The sequence below is a fragment of the Falco biarmicus genome, chromosome 14 (genome assembly GCF_023638135.1).
Source record: "Falco biarmicus isolate bFalBia1 chromosome 14, bFalBia1.pri, whole genome shotgun sequence".
NCBI lineage: Eukaryota > Metazoa > Chordata > Aves > Falconiformes > Falconidae > Falco > Falco biarmicus.
The window spans coordinates 11,848,034-11,875,251 of NC_079301.1; the positions used below are offsets into that span (position 1 = coordinate 11,848,034).

The window sequence follows — 27,218 nt, forward strand, 5'->3', positions numbered from 1 at the left end:
TCTGTGCGGTTTGGGGACAGGAGGCTGGGTGGTTCTTGGTGGGGGGGTTCTTCAGAGCTACAATTGTCCTTTTGGTTATGATCACCTCAAAAGTCACCATTATTATGATGGAGAGCAGAAAGACCAAAATGAAGTCCACCAAATACTAATGCCACCCCCTGCCCACCCCAAAACACCTGGGGAAACATTGATGTTTTCTTTACAATGGTATCAGTCTGAGGGGACCAAGGGTTTCTGTTGCATTAGAAATTATTTTAAATGATAAGAGATTGCTGCTGAGCAGTGTTGAGTTGAAACAACTTCTTTCTTAAAAAAAAAAATCAGAAAAATCCCCCACTCATTCCAAAAATACCAGACCAACATTTTCCCCTACTTTCCAACAAGATATTTTTCTCTGGGGAAATAAAAATATTAACCAACTCCAGTAAGCCCATCAGGAGGGGTGTGGGGAGCAATTTTTAGCCTTCTTTCAAGGTGTGGATAGACAGTGGTGTTGAAGATGGGTAGTCCACACTGTTGTTTATTATCTATAATAAGTAGCATCCAGAAATCTCAGTTAAGGATCAAGCCCTAATGCACTAGCCCCTGTACAAACACACAGTAAGAGAGTCTCTGCCCTGAAGTGCATACAATCTAAAAATGGTCCCTTACATGGCATAATTTGGAGGGGAAGGCTAGGAATTGGAGACAGAGAAATGAGCAATTAACCTTTTTCCTGATTTCCTCCCACCTTCTAAGCAAAAGCCATAATACTTAAATGCCGAGATCATTGTTTCCAGTCCCCATCATTAGCCTCATGTTAGAATCATACTCGTTGAACCATTTAGGCTGGCAAAGACCCTTAAGATCATTGAGTCCAACTGTTAAAACTAGCACTGCCAAGTCCATCACTAAACCATGTCCCTAAGCACCACATCTACATGTCTTTTAAATACCTCCAGGGGTGGTGACTCAACCACTTCCCTGGGCAGCCTGTTCCAATGCTTGACAACCCTTTCACTGAAGAATTTTTTCCTCATATCCAATCTAAACCTCCCGTGGTGCAACTTGAGGCCATTTCCTCTTGTCCTATTATTTGTCACTTGGGAGATGAGACCAACACCCACATTGCTACAACCTCCTTTCAGGCAGCTGTATCCCCTGAGCCTCCTCTTCTCCAGACCAGCCCCCCCAGTCCCCTCAGCCGCCCCCCATCAGCCTCGTGCCCCAGCCCCTGCCCCAGCCCCTGCCCGGCTCTGGACACGCTCCAGCCCCTCCACGTCCCCCTGGCAGTGAGGGGCCCAAAGCTGAACACAGGATTCGAGGGGCGGCCTCACCAGGGCCCAGCACAGGGGGACGGGCACTGCCCTGGCCCTGCTGGCCACACTGTTCCTGACACCAGCCAGGCTGCTGTTGGCCTTCTTGGCCGGCCACACTGCTGGCTTATATTCATTGGACCAGCACCCCTGGGTCCTTCTCTGCCAGGCACCTTCCCAGCCCCCTGCCCCCAGCCTGTAGCACTGTGTGGGGCTGTTGTGCCCTGAGTCAGGTTGAACCCCCCACAGCTGGCCTCGGCCCAGCCTGCCCAGATCCCTCTGCAGGGCCTCCTGCCCTCCAACAGATCAACGCTTCCCCCTTTCACCTTGATGTCATCTGCAAATGTACTGAAGGTGCATTTGATCCCCTCATCCAGGTCATTGATAAAGATATTAAACAGGACCGGCCCCAATACTGGGCCCCAGTACTGAGCCCTGGGTAGCACAGAGAGACAGCTTGGCAGTGAGTCACACTGCTGATGTTGACACCATTCACCTCAAGAATATGGTCCCCAGGTGCTATTCTTCCATCTGCAGCAATGACAGAATCTCTCAAGGCTTTCTCAGCAAGTTTTTCCTATTGGGCTGACTTTACCCTCAGCTATTTTCATACTCAGCTTCTTCCAGGTCTTCTCAGTGAATTTCAGTTGTGTTCATTTCAGCCATAAGACTAACTGTCTGAGGAAGGTCTTCTTCAGTCTCAAAAGCTGGATTAACTAGTCCAGGCTTTGCAGACCCTAGTGATACCACAGCAGCTGTGGAGCTTTCTGCTACAAGCAATGATCCTCCACTTGGTACCTCTGGACCCTTGGGTGTGGGGGATGTTCCTTCCCTCTGGAAATGGGATTCTTTTTCTGCTGTAGTTCAGATTTGTATTTCTTGAAACCAGGACACCTGTTCTGCAGATGAGCTTCTAGTTCACACCACTGCATTGTCTGCTGACATGCTGCCTTGAAAGTACAGAAGACAATCAGCTTGTCCAACAGGTTTCTTACTAGAAGGCTGGACTTATGGCACTGCTGGAAGGAGAGCTTTTTCTGATCCACAGCACAAAAGTTATAGTCCTGCTTGAAGTTTTCAAGGCATTTGAAACAGTACATATTGTCCACAGGGGGTGCCCATAGGTTGGAGTGGAGCTTAAAGGCAGATACAGTGGATGAGTTCATAGTCCACTTCAGCCTGGAAGTTGTGGAGATGATTGTCCAGTAAGAGGTGGAACTGACCAGATTCACAGCAAAGTTCACTAACTTGGGATGTGTGTTCTGCTATGGGATCACCCATGAGAGCCGCCATTAGGCACTCTTGGGCCACTAGCAAGGAAACTTGTCACGAAGCAGCTGTTTGTCAGAGGTCCTCTGTAGGCGCCAGGGGTGGGAACATGACTCCCTCATCCCTGGGAAGGGGACAGAGAAGGTGAGGGAAGCCCAGTGCCAACTTGGCCTGTGACGGTGGCTGTACGTGGCTCCTCCACCAAGTTTCTGGATGGGGAAGAAAGCTGAAACCTGTGAGAGAGGAGGAGGCAGTGCATCCACCCAGGTGCCTTGCAGCCACCCAAGTGTCTGTCCCTCCTGCCTGGTGTGGCACTGCTCAGCCCCATGTTCTCAGGCTGCATCCCCTGGACTGACCTAGTCAGACGCTGGTGAAAAGGCAGCAGCTGTCCTGGGCTGAAAGACACTGCGGACCATAACCCACTCCAGCATGATGGCAGAAATTACAGGGTGCAGGGAAGGGCAGGTGGTTTATGCTCATCTAGGAGGGGACCAGTGGGGTTTGGCTCCCACTGCCTTGCCCAGTGGGGCCACACACAATTACTGGATGTCTCTGTGCCCTGGATTCCCTGCTGATAGCAGGCACACCTTTTTTCAGGGAACTGGCTCTTTGCAAAGTAATTAGAAAAAATGGCAGATTTTTCTTTCTGGCTTTTCTTAGCTTTCTTTTTTTGAGATACTGTAGAAACTTAAAAACATGATTGAATTTGTGCATGCCTTTACTTATTGAGCTATTTATGATGGGCACAGATTTCCCTAAGTCAAAAAGCCCCCTCCCTCCTCCTTCCTCAGCCTTAGTAATCAGCTTCCTTGTGCTCCAGCCCACGCTAGGCTATTTTCCACTGTCAAATCCTCCATCATTGGTTAAATTACCTAGCTGTGTGTTGGCTTTATCTTTTTTTGGTGAAATCATATAATCTTTCAAGTCTACTTTGCCCAAGTCTCTGTCATCCTCTTAGGCCTCTTGTACACTCTGCTTCTCTCTTGGCTGATTCTGTAAAAGGTCTAATTTCAACAAGCTGCTGCTCTCAGGGCTTAAGTCTGTACTCTGATGCCCATGATAATCATCTGTGTCCATCAAGGCTCCTAAGTGCTTTGAAGCTAAGCAAATTGCAGATGTTTGGACTCCTTTGCACATGGATGTTAAATTTTCCCTTCCGCCATCCCTTTCTCGGATGCTTCCCTTTCTCAGATACTCCCCTTCCAAATTTTGCTGCCCGTGTTTGCTGCAGCCTATATTGCCTACACGCCTTTTGTGCCAGTGTACTGTTAATAAGCGTGTATTTGGCACGGGCCCTGGTTTGCCACCAGGGTGCCCTCTCCCATGTGCTAACAGCTGCCTTCTGACATGTGAAGACACGCTTCACTCAGAGTCTGTCGTGTGAACCAGTTTTAATCTAGGATGCTCTTTCCTTTTGGCTCCCCACAGAGATCACAGGACCCTGTTTAATCCAGCTCCCTGTCGGTGTATGGTTGAGTCATAGGAGGTTTTTCTGTTGCTACATCTAATAGCACTTTGCTATCAGGAGCAGAACATCAACCCGCTTGGCTGGGAGTCAGCACTGTCACCCAGCAGCTCTCCTTGTCTGGAAGTTGTTTTTATTCTTTTCTTAGACTTCTCCCTCTCTGCGTCTTTCTCTCTAAAACATTAATTTCCTCTAATTAGAACCTCCTTAACAATTCTTTTTTCCTCTCTCCTCAGTTAATTTCCTTTAATTAGAACCTCCTTAATAATTCTTTTGCTAAATCAATTTCCTCAGAACCACCCGCCATAATTTCTTTCCATCCTTTCAAAAGCTGTAGTAGCTAAGCAAATTATGCTTCTGGGTAACCTTTATCTCTTACTTGGTATTTTAAAAAAGAACTGTAACAGGTTAGACAGGCACAATTTCTCCTTCCAGAGCTATGCTGGTCTGACCCCATTAGGTTATACTTAGCTGAGTGTTGTACTATTGTATACTTAATTAGGTGCCCTAGCTGTTCTTCTGGCACCCAGGTAGGGCTGTATTTATGAATGAATTAAACATGACACTTCATTACTCTGATCAGATTTAACAGTGTCAAAATCCATCTTTTAACCACATCAAATTGCTTTCTAAGAATACGTAAAACCACCTGCCCCTGTTAGCTGTCCTGTGAGCTGTTTCCAACTTTTTCTCTGCAGCCCTGCCAACTTTCTCCTCATGAAAAACCTTTTAAGTACTGTTTCTAAAACATGCTGGTTTTAAAAAGATTTTTTTGTTTGTTTGTAATTTACACAGTAAGTAACTATTAATGTCACAGTGCTTTTCACAATCATGCTGTGGGGCACATCGGCAGTTGGCAACTGATTTACACATTATGGACCTTGGGCCTGAGTTTCCTCTTCTACCTTATGCAGTTTTTTCCCAGTTGAGACTGTATTATGCATTTTTCTGTCCCTTTAAGATGGACCATAGGGAACCATCTTACTATGTCTGACCTTGCTGAAATCTACCAAGGATGACTCACTCAGCTTCCTGAATTTGGGAAGAAAAGGGCCAAGTGGTGGTGGTGGCTGGGAGAAGCCGTACAGTTTTAGTGAAGTCTTTTTTTACGTAATTATGAAAAAAAAAGAAGTAAGGAAACACATTTGAGCTGCAGGAACGCTCTCTCCCCACCACTGGTAGGTGCCATGCTGGTAGCTGGTTGTATTACCTTTTCTAGTACTCCTTTCTCAGGTTAGCACCTACTACCAAGCACAGATCTGATGGTTTTAACAAGTGTCGTTGCCCTGCTATAATGCATGATACAATAGGGATCAGCTTACATGAGAGAGGCCAAAGCAAGCTGCCTCACAATGGGCTCTTGTGACTGCTTCTGGTCTTTGAAGCATAAGAACTTTCTCCCTCTTTTGGCTACGGCCAACGTAAGCCTGCTTCAATCCTGATCACAAAGCAGAATGTCACCGTGGGCCCTGAAGAGTCTGCTCCAGTAAGGCAGATGGGCCTTTGAAATTTGTGAAGTGCTTTTTCCCACCATCTGACGAGACTCAACAATGCCTTAGTGGGTGGATGCCTTGGGTGCAACTTAGTACTAGTAGAGTGATCCATGAGGAATGCTCCACAGATTCTGTATGGGGAGCTCGTAGAGGCTTGTAGCTATTCCATCATTGTTAGTGCCACTTCCAGCTTTCTGGGCAGGGTCAAAACATTTTAGCCAAGCCCAGCTACTGCAGAAAAGCTGTAGTGCTACCCTCTTTCATGTTTCTTTCCTTCTGACCTTTCCAAACCTCTAGCACTCCACAAAGTCTATTCTGGTGGAAGTTGTGCAGAAGTTTTAAGATCTACTTTATTTCCTTTGCAGTCTTAATAACTATGCAGAAAACTCTATTTTCCATCACTTTCCATGGAAATTTCAAGTGGGATTGGATGGAAAAATGAAACACATTAAGGTTTTTGTTTTTGACAAAATCCCTAATGTTTGAGATGGGAATAGGACATTTTTGGGCAATCTTACAAGGAGTAAAATGCTGGTGGTACTGGAGAGGGAGTTATTTGGGAAGGCTAGATTTTCTAAAAAGATATGTTAGAAGGCTAAAAAAAAAAGCTGTCTGGTTCTTCTTAGAAGAGATGAGAGAGCAGGAGGAGGGAATCGCCAGGTTGGATTGTTCAGGCTGACAATCAACTACAACAGAAGAGATGCTGTTTTCTGTGCTCCTTGAGAAGCCCATCTTGCTGGTCTCCAGTCCATTCCAGCTGAGGACGAAGAATGGCTAGAGATAGAGATAGGCAATCCAGTAGACAATGTTGAAGAGCAGGAAGGCGGTGGGGAAGAAGACGCGAGAGTAGGAGTCCAGGCGGGAGATGTGAATGCGGACCCTCCCCTCCCGCCACATTCCTGTCTGACAGTCTTCAATGCAACAGAAGAACCTCTCACATTCCTTTCCTTCCAGGCACGGGGAGCCAGGTTCTTCATCGTCATCCTCCTCTATCTCTGGGGGCCAGTGCATGATGTTGTTGATGTTGATAGTGGTAAAGGATGGCATCACCTGTGCACCAGCAGGCGGCTGTAATGAGGAGGGGTAGGTGGAACAAAGGGAAGGGAAAGGCAAGAAAATATGTTCTAGACATCAAAACCCATCCAATCGGCAATAGATAAGTTCATAGCATAGATACAGTTCAGTGGCAAGGGATGACTGATCATCCCCCATCTCTGCATCAGTTGTAAATCACCACCTTGGCCTACTGTGGGTACTGTCAGCTCCCTGCATGACTGTGAGTTTCCTCCCTGGCACCCTAGGGCATAGCTTTACTCAGCAAAGATCTAATTGCTCTGATTCCCCATCTCTTTCACTAATCTTCAGTGCAGAAACAGAACCTGTTTAGTTTCAGCTGTGCTAGCCTTTTCTCTCACTCCCCTGAGCTCAGCTGTCTCTGAAGACATGGCACACAGTCCAGATGTGTCTTCTGATTGCTGTCAGCTGCTGGAAAAAAGCTGAGGAAAGGCTGTGTGTGACTCATAACCTCTTGGCCCAGGAATAAAAGGCATATCGTCAGCATCATGGAAGAGCTCTCTCCACCTGTGCTGGGAAATGAGGCTGGCACAGAAGAGATCTGTCTTTTCTGGTTTCAGTTCTGTCCCAATTCAGAAGCCTGTTTCAGCTGATGTGTCAGAAGTACCTGCCGTGAGCGTGGGCAGATCTGAAGAGGATGATGACCACTCTGGGTTCACTATCCCCACACTCTGGAGGTCTTCTGATGGACAGACCACAAAAGAAAGTAGGTTTCTGCATTTCTGTGACCTAAGATACCTCTGTAACCCACAGAGATCAAACCGGTACAAGTGGAAGAATCTGGCTTTAGGCCACCCTGTCTTAAAGTGGACATTTACATTTGGTCATGTGAGTCATCCTAAACCATTGATGAGCTGCCCAGCAATTCTGGAGAGAACACAGGGTGCCTGGCTCTGACAGGGACCTCCTTGTTTTATGGGACCCTCAGCTGCTTTTTATCGTTGTGTCTCACCTTTCAAGTGGTCAGACCCAGCACACAGAGTGGTTTGAGGACCTTATGAACACAGTATGGGTCAGGCACTAAACCTTGTCAGCAGTTTCTAGTACAGGCTCAGGAGGGATATTTCCAAATAGCTTGGGGTTCTAACAGCATCCACTTCTGCTGGCCCCTTTGACCTACCAGCCTGGCTTTCCTGTTGTTGTGCTCAAGTGGTTTCTTGTTTCCCACCAGGTAGTTGAGTGTAGCGTACTCCATGAGAGCTGCAAAGACGAAGATGAAGCACACAGAGACAAAGAGGTCCATGGCTGTGATATAGGAAACACGGGGAAGGTGCTTGCGGGAGATGGTACTCAGGGTGGTCATTGTTAGCACAGTCGTAATACCTAAGAGAGAAAATAGCTGGATTAAGTAATGAAGAGGAGCACTTCTGTCTTCTACATGCATTCAGTCCCTGTAATATCCACATTTCCCCTGTCCTGTAGAAGAGAAATTCCTCTAGTTGTCTGATCCCATTTTTGCTCTGCTCAGCCAGATGCTGGTCTTGAGGTGCCCTCTGACAATGCTCTATGGAAAAAAAGCTGTTCAAAACCCAAGTGTCACACAGGCCATCAGTGTAGACTGGCAGAGGAGTGGGGAACTTGGACTGTGCTTAAGGCTGTACACAGGAACAACTGCTTGATGATGGGAGGAGAGTCCAAAAGAAAGACATACCTTTGGAGTTGGCAGTCCTGAGGAATATGGTTCAGGTGAAGAGTAAAGTCAGGACCCTGAATTTTTAGGAAATCAAACTTCTAGTTTTTCCAGGAGTTATGTCAGTAGGACGCCCTGGGAAACTGCCCTCAGGGACAAGGAAGAAGAACAGAGACGGCAAATCTTTAAGGACACTCTTCATAGAGTGTAAGAGCTCTCATTCCCCAGGTGTAAGAAATCAGGAAAGGAAGACAAGAGACCAGCATGGATTAGTCAAGACCTGCCGGTCAAACTAAAGTGCAAGAAGGAAATGCACAAGGCAGTGGAAGCGGGGACAGGTATCCTGGGAGGAGTATAGGGACACTGCCCAAACTCCACCAGTGCATGACAGCTGCAGCCCAGGCTGCCTCCAATGTTGATGTCACCAGTTAGCTCACTTGCATTGGTGGCCATCAAGTACAGCATTGGATCCCCTCTGGTAGGGCTGTCTACTACCTGGCTTAAGAAGTTATCCTCCATGCATTCCAGGAGTCTCCTGGATTGCCTACAGCTTGCTGTGCTACCTTCCCAGCAGATGTTGGGGTGGTTGAAGTCCCCCAGCAGGATGACAGCCTGCGAGCACAATGCCTCCTGTAGCTGGAGTAAGAAGGCTTTGTCAACGGGCAACCCTTGATTGGGCAGCCTGCAGTTAAAAACCAACAACAAGGTTCCCTTTGTTGCCTTCATCTCTTAATTCTTACCCATAAGCTTTCAACCCACTTGTGGCTATTCTTCAGAGACAGCTCTTCACAATCTATCAGGTTTTTGACATAGAGGGCAAGTGGGTAGGAGATGATAAGAAATCTCTTTTGACTTGAACGTGGCTTGGAATTGTTTTTGCAGCAGCAATAATGCTCACAGACCTGTTTCCAGAGGTAAAGTATCATGAGCCAACAAAGGATCAGCTGCAAGAGTTGGTATTGTGATCTCATCCATTGCTTTTTAAGCTGTGGAGAAGAAGCAGGAACTCTACCCGTTTCTCCTTCTCTAGCATTCATCTAGATCCACCTGCCACCCCTATGGCTCTGGGTGGGAGCATGGCAAGAGATTTTCATATTTTTCTACTGTATTTGCATTAGCAGATATGATGTGACTTCCTGTATATTTGAAATGCCAATGGAACTGGTCCAGTTTACATCCCCCTAATGTAGGCTGGCGTGCTTGAAATGTGCTAGGGATCATTTGTATGAAGTACAACGGGCTGTGGAGAGAATTCATTACTCTCGATGAGCTAAGGTCTCTTCCCACAGAGAGGGCCTCCCCTGCCTAGGGAAACTTTCCTTTGTGTTTTGAGACCACCACTGCAGTGGGTGTCAGCCATGCAGAACATTTTGCCTCTTGCTGTTCGTTCCTTTCCCAGCCATGGACTATGGTGTACCCTCAACTGGAAATGACACCCCACTCCTCCTCCTGCTCTCTCCATGGGCACCAAAGAAATTGATTTTGTTTGGAAGGTGGGGAGAGAGGGTCAGAATGAATGGGCTGCGAATACCTTGCTTGATGCTGATGGTCCCTCACCTTTCCTCTCCCCACAAGAGGTCTGCAGGCAGGGCTGGGAATGCTACCTCAAATTAAAGGGAAAGTCAGTGGCATTGATGGGAAGGACAGCGCTGGGAAGCAGAGCTTGCTGTAAAATGCAGATACAGCCAAAGTGCATCCAAGATTTGTAGATCTCTTTAGTGCCTATCGGCGAAGAATTCAATCAACATAAGCATTTTCCTACCTCAAAGAGCCACTGCAGTTGCTGAGAAAATCTAAACAATAGGCAGAGCTGTTGCCACATCCTGAGCTCCCTCTGTGGGGTGAATGACAGAGAAAGGCCTACAGGGTTCCACATCCTGCCAGAGCTTGGTACTCTATGGATATAGCCCAGCAACTTTGTTCATTACCCTATAATCTTCATGTCACTAGTCCTACACTGAGACCTTGAAGAATCAGAAATAGAATCACAGGACCATTTAGGTTGCAAAAGACCTCTAAGATCATCAAGTCCAACCATTAACCTAACACTACCAAGTCCATCACTAAACAATATCCCTAAGCACTGCATCTACATGTGTTTTACATACATCCAGGAATGGTGATTCTTCCACTTCCCTGGGCAGCCTGTTCCAATGCTTGATAACCCTTTCAGTGAAAAAAATTTCCTAACATCCAATCTAAACCTTCCCTGGTGCAACTTAAGGCTGTTTCCTCTTGTCCTGTCGCTCATTACCTGGGGGAACAGACCGACCCCCCTGCCTACAGCCCCTGCCAGGGAGCTGCAGAGAGCGGTCAGCGCCCCCCTGAGCCGCCTCCTCTCCAGACCAGCCCCCCCAGTCCCCTCAGCCGCCCCCCATCAGCCTCGTGCCCCAGCCCCTGCCCCAGCCCCTGCCCGGCTCTGGACACGCTCCAGCCCCTCCACGTCCCCCTGGCAGTGAGGGGCCCAAAGCTGAACACAGGATTCGAGGGGCGGCCTCACCAGGGCCCAGCACAGGGGGACGGGCACTGCCCTGGCCCTGCTGGCCACACTGTTCCTGACACCAGCCAGGCTGCTGCTGGCCCCCGTGGCCACCTGGGCACAGGGCTGGCTCCTGTTCAGCTGGCTGTTGACCAATACGCCCACGTCCTTTTCTACCAGGCCGCTTTCCAGCCACTCTGCCTCAAGCCTGTAGCGCTGCGTGGGACTGTTGTGACCCAAGTGCAGGACCTGGCACTGAGCCACGGTCCCTTGGCATGATCCTCTGCTCCAGAGCATGTCTGCTGGAGTGGCATGCCTCAGGGACTTTGCTGAAATGATGGTGACACTGTGTTTTAAACTACCACCTTCACTCCTGGCCCTGCCTACACTGAGTCATGAGGAAATGCGTGAGAGCACATGCATGTGCAGGAGCCCTTTGGCCAGTATTGCAATGCCACAGCTCACCTCTTCCCTCTCCCTTTCAGTGCATAAGAACATGACATTGTCAGCTTGGAAAAGGCTGTGTTCAGGTCTCAGATCAAGATACGAGAATGTTGTACTATCCTGAAATAATCCAGTGGTCCAAGCCAGCACAGCTTCAACATTCAGTTGAGCTTGATGATAGTGTTATAAACAGAAAGATGGAGGAGTGGACTGCTCTCCAGTAAGCGGAATAATGCTAGAAAATGGCAAAGTGCTTTAGGAGATTTTGTACTCCAACATTGCCGATCTGCTAGCCTTGCAGAGTTCAACAAGTATCACACATGCAACAACCTGTCTCTTACCCAGAGATGTCCTGGCAGGTGTAGAGTCTCTCTTGATCCAGAAGGAAACCCAGGAAAGAACAACAGTCAGGATGCAGGGAATGTAGGTCTGAATGGCAAAATAACCCATACGTCTACTTAGGTCAAAAGAAACTGTCATCACCATGTACTCCCCTAGGAAAAAGCAACAGAGACATTGGAATCACAGCATGCGGCTTCCTAAAACACAAAACCCAGCAAACTTTCAGAATTTTTAGTGTTTCTGATGAGGTTTTCTTGTTGTTTTAAGTGCCTGGCTAGCTGGTTTTGTGGCTGGCTTTGTGGCTGGCTTTGTGGCTGCCCAGATTGTTAGCTTCATTGGTAGCTGTGTGGCTGGCAGAGTAGGTTTGGTGGCTCACTGGCATTGTGGCTGGCTAACTGGTTTTGTGGCTAGTGGACTCTGGCTGCCTGGCTGGCTCTGTAGCTGTCTGACTTAATGTCTTTGTGACTAATTTAAGAGTTGACTTTGCTGTTGCCCAGCTGGCTATATGCCTGGCTGGCTGTGTGTCCATCAGACTCTATTTGTACTGGCCTGGCTGTGTGTCCACCAGGCTGTATTTGTACTGGCCTGGCTGTGTGTCCAAGCACACTGAAAATCATCCAGTCTGGAAAAGTTTCAGGGAAGAAACTATACAGAGAGTATTCATCTTCAGCTGATTGCTGCAAGGGTTTCTTTTCTATAGAAGCTATTTAGCTGTAACAGGCTACATGGCCTGGCTTGCTAACTACCTACCTGAGCTGTGACAAAGGAGATGTTCTTCAGTCTCTTTTCATTGAGACTCTGGTTCTGTCCCTGGAAAAGGCATGTGGTGCTGTACATCCTAATTGCTCATTTAGCAACTTAGAGCTGAGGTTCTTCCTCATTTTCAGAGGCTCCTAGTGAGTATTGGAAGAAAGCCACCCGACAGCTCTAGGGTTATGATGGAGTTTGCAAGCAATTACCAAAAAAGAGAGTTACAAATGTCAGACAGCCACTGGTGCATTCAAGACACTTTCACTGCACCAGTTCTTGTCCCAGTTTGTGCTGCCTTTCTACCCTGTTTAGAGGCTGGCTGCCAGTGTTGGCAACAGCAACTTTCTGCAGAGTTGTGGAAGCACTACCTGAACTTGCTTGCTTCAGAGGGCTTAAAAATATGAGCTCGCCCCACCTGCAGGAATCCAAATAAGCTCTCCTCAGTTTGCTGTGGGAAGGAAAGGGGATGTGAGCTACTATGAAGAGGAGGAGGAGCTGAAGGGTGCCCATTCCCTGGTTTCTTCACACATGCAGCCTTGTTTCTGTCTCTTAAGGCATCTTCTGTCTCAGATGTTATCAGCCACACAGAACTTTACAGAAGGAAAGACTGAGACCTGCAAGTTCTGATTTCCCCATCCCTGTTCCAATGATAACCATCACCCAGGAATCACGTAATATGTGCATACTGCAGCAAGAGGGGATCTGAGCTCCATCTCCTCTCCCTCCTGACCCTTCAATTAGGGATAGGTTCGTTCACATCAGCATTGTCACCCCACAGTTCAGAGACGTCGGTGGTTCTGGCCTACCCCTGCTTCATCTTTCCCTCACCCTTCATGTCCACCATTTCTACTCCTCCTAGCAAAGGTCCATCCCTTCATTCTTACGTTTCTCTAACTGTGCTGTTCCTTCCCCAACAACCACTGAGGAACTGTCTGATCACTCCTTTGCCACCCATGAGGTTGCCAACACACTGCTGTTTCTGTGGGCTGTCTCCCATTGCCTCACCTGCCCCAGTCCTGAGAACTTCTGAGGTGTTCCTCAGCCCCGTGAAGTCAAACTGGTAGAGCCTCCAAGTGCGCTGGTCAGAGACTTCAATGGAGTAGCGCCTCCAGCGATAGACAATCTCCTCGCGTGGGTAGCCATCTGGGAAAAGGGGCAAGGACGTCAATGAAAGAGTAGGTCATGTGCCTCCACCTCATCCACCACCCTGACAGCAAAAGCGCTGGCATCTCACTTGAGCTGTTTTGTAAACATGAAATGTTCAGGCAGGTATTTCTGATGCCTTTTGTTTAGTATCCCATAGGCATCCCTGGGGACAGCATCTCCCCTTGCAGGCCACTTCAAATCCTAGGGATAGGAAAAGCAACGCTAGAAACAGAGCCTTTCTAAGGACTGCACTGCTGGAATGAGACTTGGGTTGGTGTAAGAGGACTCCCCCAGCCTTAAATCTTTAAGGGTTTTAGTTCCCTGGAGCAGCACGGGGGATCCACTACTCCTTGACTACCTTCCCTTCCCAAGCATGAGCACACCAGGAATACAAAGCTGCCAACGTGGGAGGTAGCATGGCTGTGGCTGCTCTGACTACCTCTGTATCTCTCGCCCTGGGAGCTGGTCTGTGTGTGGAAAAGAAGGGGGCATTCTCCGTGGAGAAGGAGACCTGGCTCCTGCAGGCTAGAGCATGGCTTCTCCTGGCTCTAGCTTTCTTGACAAAGAAACAAACCTCCTGTGAAGCAGGGACCTTGACACCTACGAGAGATTTCCTCAGAGGAGAGGAGTAAAAGCTTGGCAGCTTACTGAAAGTGTGTTTCTAATTATCAAGCATGTATGGCATGTACCGTTAATTAGCAAAGAACAAGGGATGGTGGGAGACAAGGGGATGGTATGTCCTCAGCATGCTGCCCCCCTCTGCAGCACCCTTCAGAGCCATGTGAGCAGCATCTCTTCAGTGGCAGGGGAAGCAGGAGAAGTGAACCCGAGCTAAGATGACTAAATCAGATTTCCAACCAACATATGAGGACAGGAATCTCCCTTTGCTTCCTGAAAAATTACCAGTGGAGATGTGCCAACATCAGCAGCCCTCTCCTCTGATGAGAATGGACAAGTGGGGACTGTGAGGGGAGGTCTAAGTACCCCTCCTTTGCAATGGCCTTGGGTGCAGGGTGCAGCCTGACTCTGGGCTGAGGTCTGGAAAGCCGAGCTGTCACCTCAGAGAGCAGGAGAAGGGGGAAGATGCAAGGCAGGACGGGTGCCATTTGTCTGCCAGCTGAAGGGATATATTCTGTCTAGAGTGACCACAAGGTCAGTGAACTAATCACTTCCAGCCATGCACCCAAATTAAGGAGAAGCTCAGAGGTGCTGTGAATCTGTTCCTGAAGACCTCTGCTAGCCCAGGAGCGGGAGGATGTTTCAGGGCATGATAGGTAATGGGACAGGAAAAGCATCATTGGAGATCAGGTGAAAAAAGTAGCTAAAAGGGAGGATGGTCTCCCCAGAAGAGTTTTACTCTACTGACTTTCTCTACTTGCTTTCTAAAACTATTTTAAAAATATGTCTACTCACAACTGGAAAAAACCAAAGGGCAGGAGTGAGTGTCCATTGGGAAATTCTGCAGCTGCAGCAGACATTCAGCCTCGATTGTCAGCCTGAGAGAGGAAGAGAGAGAAAGGGAGACTGAGATTTTGTGTTGGTGAAGGTGGCTTGATTCCAGCACCACAGAGTGACAGAGAGATTCTCACTCCCTTGAGAGAGAAACACTGATTTGTTGAAGATCAGTCTGTTTGCAGGAACATTTCAAAACAGCGGCAAAACAAAATACATGTTTGGATATTTTCAAAGTGAGAAAAAACATCTTATTTTCATATTTTAAAAGTCTTTTTGTTTAGTGAGCTTTTCAGGTTCATTTGTGGGAGTGAGAATTTATGGGAACAAAAGCCAAATGTTTATTACCAGAATGAAATAGCTGGACTGACCCACATACACTTTGGTTTAGGGAACCATTTATAGTTTTGACTTTTTTCTAGGTATAAGACAGAAAATCAGTTTGATTTTTATGGAAGTCTGCATCCTGGGAAGAAGCAGCCCATTCTGCAGCCAGTACTTCCTGTGTACTCCCATCAGCACTGGGACACATCTCCACTACTCTGTCATAGGGCACCTGGAAACCTCTGCTTTGACCAGCTCCTTTTTCCCTCACTTCAGCAGCCAGCTACAGTGCCTGCTGGATGTACCTGAGCGTGTAGAGCACTTTTCCGTCATTCCAGATGCGAAGGAGCTGATTAGGTGTAGTTATCCAGTGGGAATCAGCCCGCTTGGAGTTCCTAAAAAAGGTATCTGGGATCCAGATGCGGCTCACCATGTTGGTGTTCAGGGTGAGGGCTTTCAAGGTGCTATTGAAACGAAGACGCCGGTCATACCACGTCTGAGCAAAGAAGATGTCAATGGTGTATTCCTGTGAAAGAGAAGGAAGAACATGTCTTGCTGAGAGGAATTCAGGCAAAGCAGAGCCCTGTCCTCTAGTCTGCAGGCCACTGTTTTGGAGTCATAGCCAGAACATTTGCTTTTTAAGTCTGGGAGCAGGTGTTGGTGACCACTGACACCTTTTCAGGCTCATCTTTAGTTCAGGATCAGGACATCCATGGCACACTTTGGAAGAGCCAAAGACTGTGTGCTGACTGGTGGGCTGAGCTGTAGCATGTTTGGCCTGACCCATGCCTGGAAAGCCAAGGCCATACAAACAAGGGCTTGGGTCTCCTCTTGACAGACAGCTCAAGCCAAACACTCCTAAGCATAGGCATGAAGGGGCAGTGTGGGCACTGCCTGAATCAAGTCCTAAGTTCAGCATCTTTTCAGTACACGTTTCAAACACAGGCAAGGAAAGCTGCTCACCAGCTTACGAGGGAAGGCAAGCAGCCAACTCTGTTATTTATTAGGATACAGCCCCGCAGTGCTACATACACCTAATTTGTACATATAGCAATAGCAGTATTGTGCATAAATCTAGTGAGAATCCACCCCTTGCTGCAGGACTTACACTGTAAATGTATTATATGGAAAACTGGAGCACTATGGGTTCCTGGGCAGATACCCCTTGCTGAAGATTAGAAAAGGAAGCTGGGGCAGGGGCTGCTATGGACCCAGCTCTTGATGCAACCAGTTCAAAATCTGGAGTCTTTTGCAGACAGAAAACAGAGTTTGTACCATAAGGACCTTTTGTTTTGGTGAGAGAGAGGGTGTCATAGCTCACCCATAACTAGCATTTCTAGGAGGCAGCTCCTGTCTCAATCGGATTGGCAGTAGTCCACCTCATTAGCCCACCATTCTGCTGCTTGCTGCTACTGCTCCTTACCCTCTTTTTCAGCCTGCTTGTGAATGTCTTAACTAGTGCCATGCAGGAGTGTGTCTGGCACTCAGTGGATGTCTGAACCAGACCCCCAAATCCAGTTTCACCAGCCCATATTAAAGGCTGCCACTTGTTCCTGACAGTTCCTCCCTGACTTGGACTTTGCTCCCTTTCACTGCTGTCAAAGCTGCCTGACCACAGAGGCATCATCTCCCTCTCTCCTGTGGCAAAGATGAACAATGTCTGACTTTGCCATCTCTCCCTCTCATTCTCCTCCTCCCTCTATTGATTTATCTCGGTGGAATTTTTATGACTGCAGCACATCCTCCCTTTGCTGCCCTTGCTGCTGGTTCAGAGCTGACTTCTCAAACCATGCCATTAAAATAGATGCTGGCGCTCTTAGTGCGCTCCCTTGGACGTTGTGTCCTGCTGGGGGCACGCAGAGCAGGGCAACGCACGACTCCCTGCTTCATTTTCCTTGCCCTCACTCCACTGTCAGCCAACCGGCGATGAGTGATTGGTACCAAAAACGTCCCTAGCATAGGAATGAGATCATGAGAAAAGAGCATTTGCCATCAGGCGGTCAAGTCATTCTCTGGGCTGATCCTTCACCCTGGTTAGACACAGGGATGAGCAAGGTGCCAGGGATGAGTTCCTAACGTATCTCTAAATGGAGACAGATGCAGCATGTTCAGAGTGATGGCATTGGCTCTACAGTTCATTCAAAACAGACATGAGGAGACACAGAGTTAGGATAGCAGCAGCCCTCAAAGCCAAGTGCACAAGCATGGCCACTACCTGAAAACAGAAGGTGGAAAGAGCACATTCCAGCATCTGAATGCTCTGGATCGCACTGGGTACTGCTTGGACATAGGACATCAGGTTGTAAAACAGTGAAATAAAGCCCATGGGTGGGCAAAGAAGCATCGGCACAGCAGGGACAAGATGGGGTAATGGCAGCCTGAGAAAATGACATATGGGGGTGGGTTGACTTTATTCTGCTTGGGGCCATTTTCTTTTCCTTGCCAGCTGTTGAGGCCAAAATAACACAACATTTGACATATTCTCCCCCAGCCCTGCAATCCCAGTTTGAGCCAGTATGAGCTTACATTGCTCCTCCTAAGCAGTATCTCTGGTGTAGGAGAAAGCAACCAACGATGCAATGATAAATCCATGTTAGATGCCCCTATGAGTCTCTAACTCCTGACTGGAATCACTTGTGAGATCTTGCTTCTGGCCTGGCAGCTCAGGTTAGGTGTCCTGCTGTAAAGTTCAGTATGCAGGTCTGGGATAACCAATGCTAATGTTTCAGGAGCGTGGAGGGTCAGCTAACCCAGGAGTTTAGTATTTGTTGTCAAGCCCAGATTTTCAGAAGGGATCAGCATTAAAGAGCTCCTCTTGTGCCATTCTTAGCCAGCCTTTGCAAAAGGTGTAGTGCACAAGTCATTCAGCTCTTTTGAAAAATCTGAGCTGTTATTGTCACTGTCCTGTGGTTTGATCTAATTTCAATGGCTATTATTAGCACAGCTGTTCATGAGGAAGAACTTATGAGCTGAGCTGGCTCCCTTGCCTCTACATGGGGAACCCACTGGGAAATGTTGGCATTTCCAAATGTATTTTCATTCAGAATTATCTGAGGCAAGATTTATACAAAGATGCTCCAGCCTTTGGGAGCACTTTTACCCTTCTGATTCTCTCCCCCATCCTGCTGCAGGGGAGTAAGCAAGCAGCTGTGTAGTGCTTAGTTGCTTGCTGGGGTTAAACCACAACAGTTCCTGAAGATGTTAGCAGCTGTTCCCATCAAGTGTGGTTTGCATTGATGCTGAAGAACCTTGCATGGCTGTGGTTCTGCACTGATCAGCTGTGGGACGGCTCTCGGACCTTTCTTTCTCTGAGCATTAATCAGATCCCACTTAGCTGTAGGCATCTGACCAAGGTGATTAAATAGGAGGTGTTTGATCATGGGCTCCCTACAGTCATTGCAGAAGGATAGGCACTTCTGGAGAGAGATCCCAGTATGAAGCAGTCCAAGTTCTGGAAAGCCTCACACTCTTAAGGACCTTAGAAGAGTCCTGGCTGATCAAGGCTGAATAGCTGAAGTTTGGCAGGACAAGGTCAGCCCCTAAAACATATGACAGTACTGTTTCTTGCACTCCTGTAGTTTCTCTCTGCCCTGGTTCATTTTCAAGCATCAGAAACAGACTTCTCAATACCTCAGTTTACACATTTGGAAAAAGGTTATTGTAAAATATGCCTCCAACATTACTGTACCATCTGCTATGCAGCACATGGATGTTGTTACCTTCTCTGTAAAAGCATGGGCTTTTAAAAAGTTTTCAGCAGAAAAGCTAATGAAATAAGAGGAATTGCTCTAACAATTAGGTCATGCCGTTTGGATTACACATGGGGTAGCACACACATGTTGGCATGCACGCCATATTACATCAAACTTCAGTCATAAAATAATAAATCAAACTACCCGTAAGGCAAACACTGAAGACTGCCTACCCTAACTACTATCACATGAGTTTATCCAAAGCTGAGGAACACCCTGAAGCATCACCGCTGCCAGCTGTGTGGGCTCATGTTGAACTCAGCCTTTCAGCATGACCCAGCTGGCTCTTGGTCACCATCATCACCTGGCACTGCTGCACATCACTGATCAGTCCTTGTTTTCCTCATGTGGGCAACACAGATGCTGATGGAAACCCAGTCCCAGAAAATGGTAAAAATCTCAAAACATCTAATGGAAAAAAACCTGTCCTGTGAAAGAGGATTTGTGGGAAATAAGGGGATGTGGATTTCACAAGAATATTTCATCTTGGAAGAAAAAAATAAAACAGTAACAAAAAGACTTTACTGTGCTCTCAAAGCCTTTCATTTTTAAAAGCATAGTTTGAGTGAAAAGCTATGAAATTTCCATGTGAAAAGTCATTTCAAAGAAAACCCCCAAATTTTCAATCCAAAAGAAACAGGTTCAGTAATCAGCCAGTCCCCTGCACAAGAGTTGGGAGCTGGGCACTGTTGTGGTTTAGTGCCACCCTAAGCCCTGTTCCTTGGGTCATCCAAGCCCCAGCCGTCCTGCCCTAACCTTCACGGCCCAGGAGGATCTCCTTGCTCCCCATCCTGATGTCCTGGTACAACAAGGACATCCTTGTTGTACCTGGCCTCAGCTTGCTCCTTCCTGTGCCCCCTCTCTCACCGCTGTATGTGGACACACATGGAGAATCAGCCCATATTTCCAGTCGCATTTGGCCCCAGGAACTCTACTTTAGATGAAGTTCCACCCCAGGTTCAGAGCAGGTATGAGTTAGGGCTACCCAGTTGCAGACTAACAGCTTGAACTCACAGGGTTAGCATGACACAACTTGAAATTAGCAGTGTCTATTTTCAGGTTAGCTTATAAACCAAATAAACACAGCTATGCGCTGCCAGAAGGTCCTTTTCAAATGGCTCAAAGCAACTTTGTGTGTGCAGATCAGCTGAGCCCTCTCGAGGGTGCAGTTAGTGGGATACAAAAGAGTTGGTACCCCATGGTTCCTCTGTGTCTATGAACTTCCTTCTCCGGGTTCCTTAAAAGCTCAGTTTTCTGACAAATGCCAAAGAGAGAAGCAAAGGCATGAGATGGAAATGTCTTAGATATCTTCCTAAATTAGGATAAAATTAAGGATTTAAAGGTGTTTTCTGCAACGTCATTTGTATTCAACAGCAACAAGACGACCTCCAAATAGAGAAGACAGAGACCTGGAAACAGGTTCCTCCGGTTTCCTCTGATGGACAGATAGTTTGGAAAAATCCTAAATAACAGTGGGGCTGAGAGATTAATATCCTAGCCAGTCTCATTCTAGCTTTTATTATTCTGGTATCTGTTGTTACAGAGCCCACTTCCCTCTGCACCTCCAAGCAAATCCCTCGCTGCAGTACATAGAGCAGGCTGCTTTCCTGGGAAGCATGGCCAGCATTTCAGGTGGGCTGACGTGAATCTGATGGATCTGTGCAGTCAGTCACAGAGCTAAGGAGAGCAAGTATTACAGGCAAACTCTTTGGGAACTGCAATTCATGAAAATCTCAGGAATTATTGGAGAAGTACCACAAATGGGGTATATTTCTTTCAAGGGCTGGTAGGTCACTCTATGCAGCTCGAGGCAAGCCGGGAAGCTTCTCCTCCAGTCTCCCTGTTCTGCAGAACAGGAGTCAGCCCAAGCATCCCTGCTTCCAACAGAACTTTACTCAGCAGCTCCATACCCCCACAGCCCCGCACAGGTGAGCGTTTTCTTCTCCAGAACATTCTATGCATCCCTCCCAGCCTGAAAACATCTCTTACAAACCCTGGGGTGCTCCCAGCAGCCAGCTCTGTGTCCCAGGGAATGCGCTTAATAGCAAAAAGTCTGCAGACACTCTCCAGGCTAAATAAATAAACTAAATAAAATAACCTTATTTTAGAATAATCTTCAAATCTGATGCACACCTTCTTGTCCCCACAGCTAGCGGGCAGGAACGTGCTTCTAGCATGACACATGCAAGCACTCTCCAAAGGCAGCAAGCAGAGGGGACATGCACAGACAGCACATGCTAATGCCTGACACTGACCACTTCAGCGACCAGCTGGGCAGCGTCAGGCTTCTCTCAGTTCTCCCATCAGCAGTGTGAGACACCTTGCTTGTGGATGCCTCTGTGTCCCTGCTCTGGGTGAGTTCTGTCTCCCCAACACAAAGAGCAATAGAATGAGAATGGGAGTTTCCTTATGCTCCCAAGGTCCTCCTCTCTCCGAATCAGACCCCAGAGAGCTTTCTGGACATGATGCTGGAGTGACAATGGGAGCTCACAAGGACAAAAGGAGCAGAGCTCTGGTGATCTGTATTTTCAAGGTGACACACTGAACTTCCCATCTGTTTCACTTCTGCAGCAACACTGGCAGTGCTGTCCTTGTCTGAATGTCTTTTGCCTCTGCCCAGGGAATCTCAGTTGAGACAGTGTTCTTTTTATAATACAAACTTGCTATTAAAAACCATCACCATGTCCTGTCCTCATGCCAGGAGCCTTCAAACAAGACATGCTGTACATGCTGCTCTCTCGATTTCAAACTCCCCACTCATGGCTTGCTCACCCATTGGAATCTCTGCAGATGGGAAGTGGACAGGGCTTTCAAAACCTAGTACTGGCTTCTGAGATCTCTGCCTGCCTGTTCCCACACACCTCTGCTCATGCCTGCTCCCATGCATGGGCAAACAGCGACATCTAAAAGGCAGGCTTTTATACTCATGACAGCCAACCACTCCAGACTGCTGCTTCTCCCCCAAACCCTTTCTTGTGAGCTGTTCCCTTATACCACCACTTTCAGTCCTTCAGCGATGTTATCTCCTCACATGCAACCCCAAGATGGCTTCGTGCCATGGTGTCCGTTCCTCTATTCATTGGAGCATAGCCTGGCACAGGGAGTCTCTCACTGTGAGCCCCAGGGGCGTGTGACATAGTGTGTGTTTTAGCATCTGATTAACAGTCATTACCCAAAGGATCAAGGAAAGTCCTTGAGTCGAGACATGACATCAGCCAAACTCTGGTTTACAGAAGCACCGTCTGTCTGCACTGTCCCTGGCGAGGTTATTAGGCAGTGGCATGGACACAGGATGCTATATGCAGATGGGGCAGATTTAAAGAAGATACTGAACACTTCACTGAAGTGTTATGCAAAGCAGTACAGGGAAGGAGCCATCTCCTTTTAGTTTGTTTTTTCACCACTCTCAGGACAGGACATGGCCTGGGTGGAGAGTCATGTGTAAGCAGCTTCTGATGCAAACAAGGATGCAGGCCAGTTACCATGATCTCTAGAAAATGTCTAGGCTGCTGCAGAGCAAAGCCACACTTGTCCAAAGTCTCATTTGCATGTCAAACCTTACCGCTAAATGCTTAAATGCTCCCCAGTGTTGGGCTTGAAGCAACTTTGTGCCTGAAGAAGCGAGCAGGTGGGGGAAGAGAAGAGGTGAGGACAGAATCACACAGGATAACTGGAAGAGAATACTTAGCACTTTGGGCAGGTGCTCTTGGTTTATTTGTCCTTTAAGCTCATGGGGTTCTTGACAAGACAAAAAGAAATTTCCTTTAAAAGGGCTAGAAGACAAACCTCACTGCATACAGTTAACTTCCCAAGATTGGTCTTACCAAGAACATCTTGGTGAGATTCAGATGGGAAGCTGGAATTTCTTTAATTGCATTTCCCATTCCCATGCCACCCACTGCATTTAAAATTAAACACTGGGATGGGCAGTCTAATACTACCCAGGACAGGGAAACCAGTTGCTGCGGCTCCCCTGTAATAGACAAAGGAAGGCAGGAGGTCCCATGGACCCCCCAAGGTGTCCAGTCCTTAACACTCCTGAGGAGGACTTTCTGGGATGGTGACATCTGTGAGTCTGTCATTGGCTGGGAACATGATCTGTTCCTCCAGCACTGACATGTTCCTCATCTCTCTGTCCTTACAAAACTCCTGTCCTGGGCTGCTGGATTCCTGCTCAGTTTGGGAGCTGGATGCTGCAGCCTCACTGCCTCCTCCCTAGGATGAAGAGGCAGGAACGAGAGCAGTATCCCGTTGTGACAGCAGGGAAATGGCCCTCAGGTGAAGTGAAGGAAGGCAGGAAAGTCCTCCAAACATTCAAATGACCCGAATGCCTTCAACTGTCAGAAGCATGTGGCTGTGTGGTTTTGAAGTATTAGAGCAAGCATCTTTCTAAGCTTAGGGCTTGCCAGCCGGGCCTGCCTCCCTGCCACCAATCTCATACCTCATACAGAAGGGACCACCACTGGCATCACCACCGGCTTTGCCAGACACCAGTACAGCCGACTGCTGCTGCTGGCTCACCAGATAGACTAAGGGCTGGTAAAATCAAGACAGTGTCTGAAATTTAGGGTCTGATTCTTATTTACATTCAGTCCCTGTTTGGAAGGACTGAGGGTTTTGGAGAAGTAGAGTAGTCCACAGTAGTCTGCAGACCTTTGTAAAGGTCTCAGCACCTTCCCTGTCTGCTCAGGGACTGAAAACCCACATCTGCTGCTCAGTTCCCTTTGTTGTTTTTTCATCTCTCCAGGCTTTCTTGGGTTTTCCCTCTTTTCCCTTTCCTCCCTGTTCTAGCCTTCTTTCCTCCTGCTCCTCTCCAATGCCCTCTCCACACTCTCTGTGGCCTGTAGCTCACCACTCTGCTTCTCTGCCTCAGCAAGAAAGGTATCAACACCCTGCCCATACCCCTCCTCAAACAGAAACAGCTTCAATTGTAATGGCCCTATTCAAGCATCACATAATTTTCCAACCTCTCCCCACCTTCTCACGGGACTTTGCTTTGTCTAGTAAGGCTCTCCAGGGCACAGACTGCCTCTCTCTATGGACTGAAAGGCGTCTAGTGATCTCAGCTGGATAGCAATTGTCATGCAAAGGGAACAAAGTCCCTCCCATTGCAGTCCTAGCGATGAAAAAATTGCTACATAAGCTGTGCTTTGAGGTCAAGACAGGAGGGAAAGGGTGGCAGAGGGAGAGAGCCTTAGGAGCTCTGCTTTCTGTGTGCATCAGAGCCAGAAACTTCCTTCCAGTGCAGGAATTGCATGGCATGGCACAACAGCATACAAAGCCAGAGGGATAAGAATGGGCAAACAGTGTCAGGCAGTGCCCCTCGGTCCCAACAGGCTCCTATGGTGGCCAGTCCCAAGAGCTTAGGGACAGAGTACAAGGAACAGGAAAATCACTACAGCCTTCTGCTAAATATGCTGTCCTCCATGAGAACCCCTTGCTTCCAACAGGCACTGAGCTCTGTCAAACCACCTTCATGGGCAGCACATTGACAGGGTGGAGAAGCCAGCAGACCTCAGAACCTGTGCTGAAGAAGTGAGGCACACCACTGGCTGTAGGAACTGTACTGGGCCTGGGAGATCAATGACAGGCTGTGGTGGGCTAACAGGCTGCACCACATGAGTCACGACACAGCACAAAGCATCACGAGGTAATGCCCTGGCTGGGCAGTATGGTTCAGTTCTCCAAAACCAGTGAGTCAGGACAGCACCTGAGAGGTCCATCTCCCAAACCCTGATGCTACTCTGTCCTCCTCCCACCAAAACGGGTCTGAGAAAGCACAGTGCACCTGAGTCCCTGGGATGCCACCCATTGTATGGAAATGCTTATGCTGGCCAGGAGGAAAACCACTGTTTGCCTGTGTAAATCCCTTTCTAATCCTCATCCTCAAGGAAAAAAGCACATTCAAAAAATCTGAGAAAGTTCTGCTTTCACAGAAGGGAAAGGTTTTGTGCCCTCTGCAGAAATCGTCACTCCTGACACTGTTCTCTCCTGGCTCCAGATGAAGAAGGAGGTGGGGACAGTGTACTCTGCTCCACTGACTCTTTCAAGGAAACCTGTTTCATGTTGTCTCTCATGCCCCTTTGCTGTGCTTGCCAGCTTTCTTGTCCTGCCCTGCCAGTTCCTTGATATAGCTCCTTCTCCCTGCTTCATTTTGTTTTTCCTTTCACAGTTTTTTTCAAGCCACCACAAAGTCACGGCCCAGCCCTAATGAGATTTCAAAGGAGCACCAGGATGAGGGAAAGCAGCTGGGAGAATCAGGTTACAAAGAAAGAACAATTTCTGTCTCCCCTGTTGGATATTTGAAGGGCAAAGCAAGCTGGACTGCAGTTACAGAAGGGACACCAAGCCAGCTGATTCTCCTTTCCAGGCATACATCCACACTTCAGGCTAAGTGTGGCGGTCATTTGGAAACCAGGACACCAGCCACCAGGCAAGCAGGACCTGCAGAGCTCTGCTGCTCTGGGCTGCTCACTTCCTATGGCACCTGGTGGCTGCAAAAGACTCTCCTCAGAAAGCAGGGGCTGGTATTCCCAGTCTTTTTTACCAGCTCCCAACTGTTTTGTAGAGACCCAGCCCACTGCAGATGCCTCCTTTAAAACTCAACCACCTTACTTTACCCAACTCCCCTTAGATGGCTTTAGGACATCTTTGGGGAATAAGCGAAAAAGATGAAGAGGTTTTCTGCACAGAGGTCTAAGGGACGTATTGGTACAGCTTGTATATCCCAGAATTATACATGCAAAGAAACCAAATAATTTTGGCTCTTGAGCTTAGTCCAAGGTTCCTGGGAGCTGGACAGCCCATCCTCTGCTGCCCCTTACCAAATCCCAGCACTTGGACCTGCCTTTGACTTTCTGAGGTAGCAGCAACACTGAAGTATTTTCATCTCCCCTCTTGCTGATCCCGTGAGAGAGCACCAGCATCCAAGCAGCCCCCAGCCTCACTGCTGCAGAACTGGACCGAAGCTTGCAGCCAGCTCCACAGGAGGCTGCATGCAGAGCTCACATCCAGCCAGCCGGGAGCAATCCCGCGGAAGGGAGCTTGGCTCCATGCAATGGCTCACTCCTCCCTTGCAGTGCAAACTGGGTGTCAACATCCCCATTCCCAGAGCTCCTTCTATTCCCTACCTGCTCTGCAGAGACCTTCTCTCCCCAAGCCTCCTGTTGAGATCTGCAAATCCCTCTGGCACACTGCTCCAAGCCATGTCACCACTGTGGCTTTTTGTTCTGGCAGGGGAAACCAGGGTCCATCACACCTTCTCACAGGGTGCAGGGTCACGTGAGAAGCTAAGGCTGCAAACTCTGGACAGGTTTGTCAGTCTACCACTGCCAGACCACAAAAGGAAATGGTTGTCTTGAATATTACGGTTCTCTTTGCCTTCAGCTTTTCTTTTCACGGAGCAAATTAAGAGATCAGCCAGTTATCATCTTAACTTCACCCTCCTACCTCCCTGTGGCTGTAGGAACAACCAACTTAACTCCCACAAATCCTTCCCACTTCTCTATCCCATTGCTCCGCTTCCTCTCCATGTCCTCACTACACTACTAAGGTGGCTGTGGGTGTCTGTGGAGGAATGACAGACCAAAGGACACAGGCCTGGTCTGGCAGGTGTAACAGGTACACTGAAAAAGCTGGAGGGAAAGAGAAGCAGATCAGGGGGAAGTGTCAGAAACAAGGCTTACAACATTTGCAAAGCCCCTGCTCTGTCCTTCCCTGTTGCCCAGCCACATGGAGACAAGGTGTTCCCCTACTCACACTCCCAAGTGTTTTAGCTCACACATACCCTGTGCATCTGCCAGCAGGTGAGCCATTACTCCCACCTGCGTTCTCCTGTTGAACAAAGCTGATCAGATGTTAGAGCCATTCCCAGCTAACCGCAGGTCTGTCAAGAACCACAGAAATCCTCACAGAAAAGCCCTCTGGACATGAAGGTGGACAACCAAGGTTTATACCAGGGTCCTCAGCTACCATCAACTCCATGCTACCAGCACACACCAAGCCCAAAGATCCCTGGCCAGACTTATTCCCCGACCTGTAGTGCCCCATGCAGCCAGTATGATTTTTCAGGGGCCTTGAGGAGCTGTTGCATTGGGAATTACTGGGGCCAGTCTCAGCAGCACTGGTGTGAAATGGCTGCAGCATCAGCAAACCCACAGCAGAGTGGGCTGCTGCTGACCCGTGCGAGGCATCATGGCAGACACTGTGATGATCTACCTGCCCACCCACTTGCTGACCCTAACACCTACCTCCTACCAGCGCAAAAGACACCAAGCTTAAGACACAGCTTAAGGCGCGGGGGA

The 27,218-nt window shown here is 48.2% G+C and overlaps 1 protein-coding gene and 1 long non-coding RNA gene across 2 annotated transcripts in view; both read right to left on the reverse strand.

The window, feature by feature from the left end:
* Positions 1-491: 491 nt before the first annotated feature.
* The window catches only part of LOC130158970 (uncharacterized), a 165,288-nt gene continuing 138,561 nt past the window's right edge, over positions 492-27,218 (reverse strand). The window contains exon 2 of the long non-coding RNA XR_008825570.1: positions 492-1,468. This is a non-coding gene — a long non-coding RNA (uncharacterized LOC130158970). The remainder of the gene's footprint in view (positions 1,469-27,218) is intronic.
* The window catches only part of LOC130158955 (gamma-aminobutyric acid receptor subunit gamma-4), a 36,800-nt gene continuing 15,425 nt past the window's right edge, over positions 5,844-27,218 (reverse strand). Inside the window, exons 4-9 of the mRNA XM_056360090.1 lie at positions 15,469-15,689; positions 14,801-14,883; positions 13,247-13,384; positions 11,491-11,643; positions 7,717-7,919; positions 5,844-6,590 (exon numbers count right to left, since the gene is read on the reverse strand). Of these exons, the coding sequence (XP_056216065.1) occupies positions 6,297-6,590; positions 7,717-7,919; positions 11,491-11,643; positions 13,247-13,384; positions 14,801-14,883; positions 15,469-15,689 (1,092 nt within the window). The 3' untranslated portion in view covers positions 5,844-6,296. The remainder of the gene's footprint in view (positions 6,591-7,716; positions 7,920-11,490; positions 11,644-13,246; positions 13,385-14,800; positions 14,884-15,468; positions 15,690-27,218) is intronic.